The 11,000-nt window shown below is 37.1% G+C and overlaps 2 protein-coding genes across 2 annotated transcripts; both read left to right on the top strand.

The window, feature by feature from the left end:
* The first annotated feature begins 1,758 nt into the window (after positions 1-1,758).
* Positions 1,759-4,378, top strand: LOC145950725 (uncharacterized). The gene is made up of 5 exons (XM_083062403.1): positions 1,759-3,073; positions 3,141-3,245; positions 3,325-3,397; positions 3,478-3,573; positions 3,660-4,378. The coding sequence occupies exons 1-5, from the start codon at positions 2,910-2,912 to the stop codon at positions 3,747-3,749; spliced, it is 528 nt and encodes a 175-aa protein (XP_082918529.1). The 5' UTR covers positions 1,759-2,909; the 3' UTR covers positions 3,750-4,378.
* A 3,310-nt stretch (positions 4,379-7,688) lies between these two features.
* LOC109815859 (protein MAIN-LIKE 2) lies at positions 7,689-9,758 on the top strand. The gene is made up of 4 exons (XM_083061427.1): positions 7,689-7,774; positions 8,370-9,194; positions 9,292-9,382; positions 9,711-9,758. The coding sequence occupies exons 1-4, from the start codon at positions 7,689-7,691 to the stop codon at positions 9,756-9,758; spliced, it is 1,050 nt and encodes a 349-aa protein (XP_082917553.1).
* Positions 9,759-11,000: the final 1,242 nt, after the last annotated feature.

Below are 11,000 nucleotides of genomic sequence, written 5' to 3'. Positions count from 1 at the left end.
TTTTGTGAGTGCTTAAGTAGTGTGAAAGTTCCACAAGGGTACTCCTCAAATGTTAAGAGTCTGGTGTCTATGCAAGATTTGAAGTTGATTGGTTTAAAGTCTCACGATTGTCACGTGTTAATGCAACAACTTTTGCATGTGGCTATTCGTAACATTTTACCATCTTTTGTTAGAGTTGCTATTACTCGATTGTGTTTATTCTTCAATGCCATTTGCAACAAAGTAATTGACCCTGTAAAGTTAGATGAGTTAGAAAATGAAGCAATCACAATCTTGTGTCAATTGGAAATGTATTTTCCACCTTCATTTTTTGATATCATGGTGCATTTAACAATTCATTTGGTTAGGGAGATTCGATTGTGTCGCCCGGTTTATCTTAGATGGATGTACCCTGTTGAGAGATATATGAAGATCTTAAAAGGATATGTCAAGAATCAATACCGCCCAGAAGCCTCTATTGTGGAGAGGTACATTGCAGAAGAAGCCATTGAGTTTTGTTCAGGGTACATGTCGAAATCAGAACCAATAAGAATTCCCAAGACTCGACATGATGGGAAACAAGACAAGTTTTTTATGTAAAGGATCCATGTAATGAGAAATGGTCAGTGGTCCTCGAAGGAAGAACCATGCATGGAACTCACGAAGATGAGTCTCTAGATATGCATGAGACACCGTCTTTTTCAAGCAGATCATTTGGTCTTATTGCGGACAATGAAGTGGACGAAATACATGCTATTCGAAGTGATCATGATGAAGGAATATGGGAAAACATTCCAACCTAATAGGTTTCTGTTTATGTATTATTTTGTTTTTTTATTAGTTATTTTGTTGCTATATTGTTATTATCTTTTTTACTTTATTTGTCTATTCAGTTAATTCATTGTTTTAATAATGATAGTTTAATTTTTTCAGGATTATGGAGGATTCTGGGTCTGGCAGTGGAAGGAGGGAAGGTAGATCTGTCACCCGATTGTCTGGGTTGACAGCTGGGCGCATTGCCAAGGAGAGGACACCGGTTGAGGTGGATCCTCGTTCTGGCAAGGCATCAGGCCCAAATGCTGCCAAGTTTAAGAGCTATTTGGGAGTCTTAGCTCGACGACATGTTTCTATTATCATTCCATCATGGGATGACGTTCAGGAGGTTGACAAGAACCTCATGTGGCAAGATATTCAGGTATATACTTTCACATCCTTTCAATATTATATAACTTAAATACATTATTTATTATTTGTTGTTATTTTCATAGCAAAATTTTGACATTCCCAACACTGAGGGCATGAGGAGGAAGATGTTATCTGCCCTTGCCACCAGGTGGAGAGACTTCAAGACTTTCTTGACACGGGAGTATGTATTTGGAGAGCGCCAAAATGAGACTCCCTGTCTAAAGTACCAGATCACTGATGAGGAGTGGATGCAATTTCGTGCCAGTAGATTGGACCCTTCGTGGCAGGTTAGTTATTGATAACTTTTACATTGACACAAATACTTAAGGTATATTTTAATTTATCTCATTTTCTTTTTTGTATTATTGCAAGCTAAAAGAATAGCTGCCCAAGAACGACAGGCCAAGAATGATGCACCCCATCTATTGTCAAGAGGGGGATATGAAAGAAAAAAAAAAGCAAATGAAGAAGGCTAAGGCACAGGCAGCAGGGGTTGAGGATGCTGACCGTGTGGAGTCACCTCTCCGCCATGAGATGTGGATAGCAGCCCGGACAAAACCAAATGGGCAAATGACTTCTGGGTCTGCAAGAGTCGTTGCTAGTAAAATAGTAAGTAAAAATATACAAACTAAGACTCTTCATTTCAACTCATTTAATTCATAAGATTTTTTAATCTTCCTTATTGTTGCAGGAGGGTTTAGTTGAGCAGAGCACCCAGGGCTCATTTGTTTCCGATGGTCGGAATGATATCCTCACAACGGCCATAGGAAAGCCAGAGCACGGAGGTCGTGTGCGTGGTGTTGGTGGTTCTTGGAGCCACCGAGATTTCTTTGGTGGCCGATCATCGAGGAACACTGTCAACTCTTGCAGTCAAGAGGTTATACAGGAATTGGAGCAGAGATTGGAGATGCAGTTTGAAGAGAAATTGAAGAATATTGAAAAACAGTTTGAACAGAAGTTTAAACTTTTGGCTCGTTCTCAACAACAGACTGCAGTTGCTCATGATGGTGTTCGAGTCAGCACTAAAGGGAGTTGTGCTGCTCCAGATCCCTCACCAGATCAGACTCACACTGATGTACCAAACCAGTGTGAGTTATATGTTGAGGATGACCCCCCACGGTTAGTGGCTATTGGCCGAGTATTTGAGGGTGGCTCAACCATCCATGGTGTCCCTCTACAGCCAGACTGGACACGGGTTGTGGTTGACCAAGTTCAAGATGCTGCTGCTCCAGTGCCTTTGCCCAATACAGAGGTTCAACTAGCGGGGCAGGCAACCGGCACATTCTTAGCTTGGCCAAAACGTTTGGTCATGCCGCTTTCAACATGGGCAAAGGTAATTATATTATTGCTCTTTTAGATTCTTATAATTCTATTATTGTTTAACTAATTTTGATTATTTTTTTAGGATTTTATCAATCGTGGTAAGGAGGTCATGAGAGAACCTCATGTTCATGATGCCAATATCGCAGAAGTTGAGGATGATCCCATATCTAAGCTTCTAATCAAATTACCACGATTAAAGAAGCATCCAATTCAATTGCAGTGGGACATTAGAGTTTTTGGAGTTGATAGCTCTGATGTTCCACTATACATATCTCTGCCTGATGCATTAGAGATTGTTGGGGGAAACTGCATGTTAAATATATATGTCATACAGTTGTGGGCCATGTAAGTCATATTTTCTTTTATGAGTCTAAATTTACAATAATTACATTTAACTTATAATAATTATTTGTGTTAGGTACATGGACAAATTGAGTGTGGAGCAAGCACAAGCAGAAGTATATGGATTTATTGAGTCTCAATCCATCCAAAAATCAGGAAACACTCAGGTCCAGATCCAACAATATATGCAAACATGGATGAGTGACTCAAGAAGACATATATACATGGCTCCATACATTGACGGGTTAGTTTTTTAATTGGTTTTTTAATCATGGTAATTTTTTAACTGATTTGTTTGTCATACAATATAGGTCCCATTGGCAGTTAATGGTAATCATTCCTAAGGAATATACCGTGGTGTGGTTTTGTTCACTTCATCGAAAACCAAGCCACGAAATTAAAAGCCAATTACATGGGTAACTAAATTTTTTCATTATGTTTTAAAACTGTAATTATATATATTGGCTAACATTTGTTTTTATTTCAATTAATTAGAATCGTGTCTGGAGCTAATATATTAAGTGGAAGAGCCAGATCATCAAAGTCATTGCATTTCATATACCCTAAGGTTAGCAAATTAATTCATACAGTCAATAATATTTAAATTTATTGACTTTGGAATTAATAGTTATTTGTTTCTCATTTTAGTGTAATAAGCAACAAGACTCGTTTGAATGTGGCTATTACATCATGTATTGGATGAAAGCCATAGTTTTTGCGGGTATTATTGATTCTTGGGCGCAGGTAATTCATATCAAAATTTATTTAACTATATTTACCTTTAGAATAATTAACATTGCATATTAATGACACTTAAATTACCCTTTCAGGTCTTTCAAGATCCATCTCCATTGCCCGAAGATGAGATGCTCAAGATAAGAGAACAATGGGCAACTTTTTTTCTAAGTTTAGTTAGTTAGATATTATGTTTATAGTTTGATAGTTAGTTAGTTTAGTTAGTTAGATAGCATTGACAAACATGTTTTATAGCTTTTTTAGGATAATAGGATTTACATTGTCATAATTTATGTTTTTTAAGATTTATATATTATTTTCTTTTTTGTCATTCAATTTTGAAATACTATTTGAATTTCTAATCTGGACTGCCTGGTTTAGATTTGGTATTCTGGATTCTTGCAATGACCGACATAAATTTACGTCGGACAAGGCCATGTCCGACGTAAAATTGTGGCATGATTTTGCCCCTTTTTACGTCGGTCTGGAAAAATCCCCGACGTAAATTTACGTCGTCTTTCAGAGGTGACGTAAATTTACGACTTCCGTATTAACGTCGGACCCTTTTTCGACGTAAAAGGGTCAAAATACACGACGTAAAAGACCCTTTGTGTACTAGTGCATATTCAAGAGTATCACTTGAAACTTCATACAATAGTTTTCAGACTCTAGATAACTACACTTTTTGTATTTCAAATGTTACTTGAATGTTTGCCTTTGTAAAAAAAATAAAAAAAAACTTTTTATTTTGCCAAAATCTTTAGAAGTATAATTCAACTTTCTTATATTTATAAATTTTCGGATCCTAGGTGTAATTGAAGCCAAAACTTCACAACCGATGTTAAATAAGCTCTCAATGACCCTCCATAATGTATCATCTTGTTTTGTTTTGTTTTTTTGAAAAGTAAATAATAAACATCATATGTTAATTTATTTTAGTTTTTTTAAGTTAATTTAAGTCTTTAAAATAAATAAAAGATGTTTTAAAATCTAAATTAATTAAATAATCTTGGTTGAGTTGTTTTGTGTTAACTTGATACTCGAGGGACAAGTTTTGGACTCTAGAGTATCTAACCTAACACTTTAGTAGTTAGAAACATAAGGAGTTAAAAAAGTTAAAAAAGGGTTTAGGAGTTCTACTTATGACGTTTGAGAGAACATGTAAAGGAGGTACCCGAGAAACTTGAGAATTAGAACTCAGCGTAGTAGATCACACCCTTCGTAATAAAGACTAGGCTATTGAGGTAATAAGGAGTGAGTTTATCTCACCATGTGTATAAATTGAGTTAATGGGAAGTGAGGTGATTCCCAAACTCTTTAGGTTTATGAGTTGTATACAATTGGATGGATTATGAAATATGAAAATAGTGTTGTTATTATACATGTAATTGATTAAGTTGTATTTTATGAACTAAGTTATGATTGATATGCGCTTGAATGTCTAGAATTGATGTATTTTTCCAATTTCTAAATTGGTAGTATGTATGAAATTGATTCTATAATATTTTGGTATGCAAATGAGTGTTCATTAGGTTGTATGACTAATATAATTTGTACCTAATTAAAGAAAAGAAAGGATTAGAACAGTGACATCCAAAGAGTGAGTCACAATGTTTAGGATTCTATCTCTACGATCATGGTCATGCTTAAAGGGAACACAATCATGTTGAAATGAAACACTTCGTGCTAAAGTTGAGCATGGTCATCGATGAGCCAAACACAACCGTGTTAGGTGTAGCCATGGTTGTGCTCCTTTTTTGAAGTAGAAAAGTTAGTTTAAGAACACAATTATGCTTGAGGAAGAATAAAAAAGTTTCGAAACTAAGTGGAGATGTGACAAACCAAGCAAGACCGTGCTTGGGAGGCAACATGGTTGTGCTGAGATGTTTATGCACGTGTTGTTGTTGTAGTGGGATCTAGATAGATGATTCGAAAATGTATGTTTAGTTAAATAAATTAAAATAGAGAACTATTGTAGTACCCCTTAGATTCAATATCTCAATGACTACATTCCACAACACTTTACATGATGACACTCATTGAACTCATTGTTGGTTCCCTTCACTAGTTAAAATCCTCCATAGATAGCCCTGTTTGTGATGCCTAATCAATTTTAGGATTAATGACTCCCCACAAGCCAACACAAGACTTTTTGGCACGCTTTGTTCTTACTCACACACTTTCTAGAAAGTCATTTATCCTTACATTACTTTAAACCAATGAGTTTTTAAGTGATGACCTATCGAAAAGTAGATGCATCTTGTTGATACAGGTGATATTAATTAATTCTTTTTAAGTCATCCTTAACTATATAGTCTCACCCTATACAACCTTTGGATCCATATCATTTTAGTGTGTCTGGAATGTTACAACCCCACCAGTTTTTTACTTAGTTTGCCCTCAAATCAAATCATTTTTAGAGATAAGATCTCTTTTGATACCATTTGTAACATCCCTTAGATTTTACATCTAATCCTTCAATATTCAAAATCCTTCGTAGGTAGTTCTTTCCAAGACACCAACTACTTTTAGGATCTACAACTATCCACATAGACCTACATAAGGCTTATTAGTGTGTTTTGTCTTCATTCACACTTAAAAAAAAAAAATTCAAAAAGTCACCATCCCTAAATTTCTCCAATCCAAGCTCACTTAATTATGAAATTATTAAGTGATGAACTACTAAAAAGTAAATGCATCTTGTTAGTATATACAATACTAATTAATTTCTTTTAAGTCATCTTCAACTTTATAGTCTCACTTGTACAACCTTTGTATTCATCTCATTTTAATGTGCCCGTGATGTTACAACTATAGAGTGATTAATGATTAATAACATAAGAGTTGAGAATTAGAGATTTATGAATATATATATTGCAAAGCTTGAGTATGAGCCCAAAAATATAAATGCATAAAAAAGCATAATAAAGGAAGTTATGATTTAATCCGCATTCTAACAAGATCCTTTTTGGAAAAAGAATTGAATACAAAGCACTTCCATAGCCTCCACATCCATCTTTTTTCGGACTCTTCATCAATTTTACCTTCCATGTGTGTCCATGAGTATCTAAACCCACTTATGTTGGGGATTGATGTATCTACATCAAAATCCATATTTATTTTTAATTGTTTATTATGGTTTTTATTTAGTTAATTGTTCTCTCTTTCTACACCTAATGCTTTTTGTGACTTGATTGATCACCCATACTTAGATTTTTTGAGATCTAATGTTGTTAGTAAGCACTTTTGAACCCATGAACCGAAAGAGGAAGCTAATAAAACTTATTGCTAGAGATAGTGTAAGGTTTCTTAGCCAACATTCATACCTCTTACCTCAATGCAAATTGCTTAATTTTTGAATTTTAATGAAAGAATTCAGAATTTCTAAGGGATTAGGGTTAAAATATACATATTGGTCATTGGATTAACAAGGATTGAAACGTAATTTGCAAGTGATAATTGACACATTTGAGGAATGTTAGTGAAATCAAACTCTTAACACTTTTATTCAGTATAATTTTTTTGCAATTGTATTCAATTGAAAGAACCTAATTTTTTTACTTTTTTTTTACATTGAAGCTTTTGCTTTAAATTTTTCAACAACCAAAATATTCTTTTTAAACCTAGATAGGATATATAATAGAATTTGTATTATGCAAGTCTCTTGAGATATGAAACTTAGAGGCTTTTTGACCCAAGTAATTAAAAAAAAAATAAAAATACACAAAATAAATTAAAAAAAAAACAATTTATCAAAATAGGTAGTTTTGGACATGTCAGCGCTGACTGGGCATGGATGGCGCCTGGGGGTTGGGCGTTTTATAGAAAACGCCTCCCCCCCAGGCGCCATCCATGCTGAGGTGGCATTGTGCAAAGAAAACGCCCAGGGGGGAGGCGCCATGCACACGTGGCACGTTTGTGTTGAAAACGCCTCCCCCCCAAGCGCCATCCATGCTGAGTTGTGCAAACAAAATGCCCAGGGGGGAGGCGCCATGCACACGTGGCACGTTTGTGTTGAAAACGCCCCACCCCCAGGCGCCATGTGTGCCTATGTGGCATGCACTGAACGCGCCTCCCCCCCAGGCGCCATTTGTGCACTGTTCCTCCTTCCCCCATTCGTTTAAATGATGCTCGTGGGTGGGAGCTGCGGAGGTGCTGATAATATTTGTGCAAAAACGCTTGAGGTTCCGGCGCTTCCGGCGCTTTTAGAGTACCTGTGTTGCTCACATTTTTTGCTCACACAAGTTTATTTAGACCTTTATCAGGTATGTTTTGAATTTTAATTATTTTAAAGTAAGAAAAAAATATAAATAGAAAATGTTGAGGGGTCTTCGTCACTCGTTTGTGGGTGTGGAACGGCCCGTTCTGTTTTTGGAACGGGCCGTTCTGGATAAAGTAAATGGGTGTTATTTTGGATGTGGAACGGGCAGTTGTGAAATCAGAACGGCCCGTTCTACTTTCAGAACGGCCAGTTCTACTTTTAGAACGGGCCGTTCTGAAAGTAGAACGGGCCGTTGTGGGGCCGTTCTCGTTGTTTCATTTAGTGAAGTATGGATGGGTTCAGAACGGCCCGTTCTGTTTTCGGAACGGCCCGTTCCGAAACCCAAATTTATACACTTTTTGTGCAATGAGAACGGCCCGTTCTGAAACCAGAACGGCCCGTTCTCATTGCAGTAATGAATGATTTCAATTTAAAATGTTGAATTATTATGAGGGTTTAAATTTGGTATTTAGGGTTTTATAAAATTTAGAAATAAATTGTTGTTTGAGTTAATTTAATTTGTTTGTTTGTTGAATTATATCAGGATGTCTAGACAGATTATTCATGCAGGACCTATGGATGATTCATTATTAAGGCTTCAGCCATTTCATATATCTGAGCATATATGGAATGGAGCTGAGGATAGGGTTCTGAAGGTTAGGAGTGCAAAACAATCAGAGTTGCGTGGTGGTGTCATTCCAGCTGCTGTTCAGGATCTTTTACAGAGGGCTGGATTTCTGGGGATGGCGCAGATTAGTTACTTTCCTGTGGATAATCATTTAATATCTGCGTTAGTTGAGCGATGGAGACTAGAGACCCACACGTTTCACATGTCCTTCGGCGAGTGTACTATCACGTTGGAGGATGTTGCAATTTTACTTGGGTTGAAGATCTCTGGGGCACCCATTACTGGATACGCAAGTATGGATTGGGGAGCTCTTGTGCAGCGCCTTCTTGGGATGACACCACCTGAGGCAATGCTTGTTGGGGGTAGATTGAGGATGAGGTGGATTGACCAGCAGTTTTCGGATGTTTCTGAGCATATACATAGTCAGGAACAGTTGGAACGCTATACTAGAGCGTTCATTTTACGCATGATCGGGGGATATTTATTAACTGATCACTCTAGCGCGTTTGTATCCCTCAGATACTTGAGTTTCCTCGAAGACCTAGATGTTTGTGGTCAAATGAGTTGGGGGTCATGCGTCCTGGCAAATTTGTACAGGGAGTTGTGTGTGGCGACGAATTATGATCACAAGGAAATTGCTGGGTCAGGTATTTTACTGCAATTATGGGCATGGTATCGGTTTCCATTTATTGCACCACCTCATCCACCTTTATCTACATTTCATGTTCCTCTAGGGGCAAGGTTAGTAACTATATTACTTGTGATCGATTTTAGAATAAATATATTTAGAATTAATTTGGAAGTTGAAGATTTGATGGTTTTTTTGTTTTTATAACAGGTGGAATAATGCCTTGCATAAACCTAGAGAGGAAACAAAAGAAAAAATTGTGAAGTATAGAGACTATTTTGACCGTTTAAAAAGAGAGGATGTAAGTATTTTATTAGAATATTATATTGAAGATTTTGATAAAAAAAATTGTGATTATAAATGATAATTCGTAAGTACTTAATTGATTGGTTATTTTGCTGTTTGTATGGCAACCATACTTGGAGTTACTACCTACATTACCTCCTTACTGTTTGGAGGACTCACATGTATGGAGGTCAACAGTCCCGTTGATTAATTTCCACATCGTCGAATATCATTATGCAGATCGTGTAATGCGACAATTTGGGATGGTCCAACACATTCCTGCGCCTCCTATTCATCCGGAGAAATTGCATGATCTACACCGTTGATTATGTGGGTGCGATCAGGACCGTTCGTTTCCCCTGCTACTAGGAGACAACACATCTGATCCATGAACTGTGACAGATTTACTTTCAAGATGATCTAGATCGTTGATTCTGTCGGTGCGATCAGGGCCGTCCGTTTCCCCTGCTACTAGGAGACAACACATCTGACCCATGAACAGTGACGGATTTAAATTCGAGATGATCTACACCGTTGATTCTGTCGGTGCGATCATGGCCGTTCTTTTCCCCTGCTACTAGGAGACAACACATCTGACCCATGAACAGTGACAGATTTAAAAAATACATGATCTAGACCGTTGATTCTGTCGGTGCGATCATGACCGTTCTTTTCCCCTGCTACTAGGAGACAACACATCTGACCCATCAACAGTGACGAATTTAAAATCAAGATGATCTACACCGTTTAATCTGTCGGTGCGATCAGAGCCGTTCATTTCCCCTGCTACTAGGAGACAACACATCTGACGCATGAACAGTGACGAATTTAAATTCGAGATGATCTACATCGTTGATTTTGTCGGTGCGATCACGGCCGTCCGTTTCCCCTGCTACTAGGAGACAACACATCTGACCCATGAATAGTGACAGATTTAAAAAATACATGATCTAGACCGTTGATTCTGTCGGTGCGATCATGACCGTTCTTTTCCCCTGCTACTAGGAGACAACACATCTGACCCATCAACAGTGACGAATTTAAAATCAAGATGATCTACACCGTTTATTCTGTCGGTACGATCAGAGCCGTTCATTTCCCCTGCTACTAGGAGACAACACATCTGACGCATGAACAGTGACGAATTTAAATTCGAGATGATCTACACCGTTGATTCTGTCGGTGCGATCAGGGTCGTCCGTTTCCCCTGCTACTAGGAGACAACACATCTGACCCATGAATAGTGACAGATTTAAAATCAAGATGATCTACACCGTTTAATCTGTCGGTGCGATCAGAGCCGTTCTTTTCCCCTGCTACTAGGAGACAACAAATCTGACCAATGAACACTGAATTTAAATTTAAGATGATCTACACCGTCGATTTTGTCATTGCAATCAGGGAAATTCGTTTAACCTACTTTATACTTTACATTTTCAAATTTTATTTTTCATTGTAACCAATATATTATCACATTTGTTAATCACAAACGTAAATATTATTAATACTTCAACACTTTACTACTACATTCAAATTAAGACAATACTTTTAAACTTCAACAAACACTTAACTATTGTTTAACAACAACGACAACAAATACATGAAGTTAACAAAGTAAACATTGACTGTTTACA

The sequence above is a fragment of the Cajanus cajan genome, chromosome 8 (genome assembly GCF_000230855.2).
Source record: "Cajanus cajan strain Asha chromosome 8, NIPB_CcT2T_4, whole genome shotgun sequence".
NCBI classification, from domain to species: Eukaryota; Viridiplantae; Streptophyta; class Magnoliopsida; order Fabales; family Fabaceae; genus Cajanus; species Cajanus cajan.
Note: the sequence above shows the minus strand (reverse complement) of the source record. Positions and strands in the feature narration are given on the sequence as shown.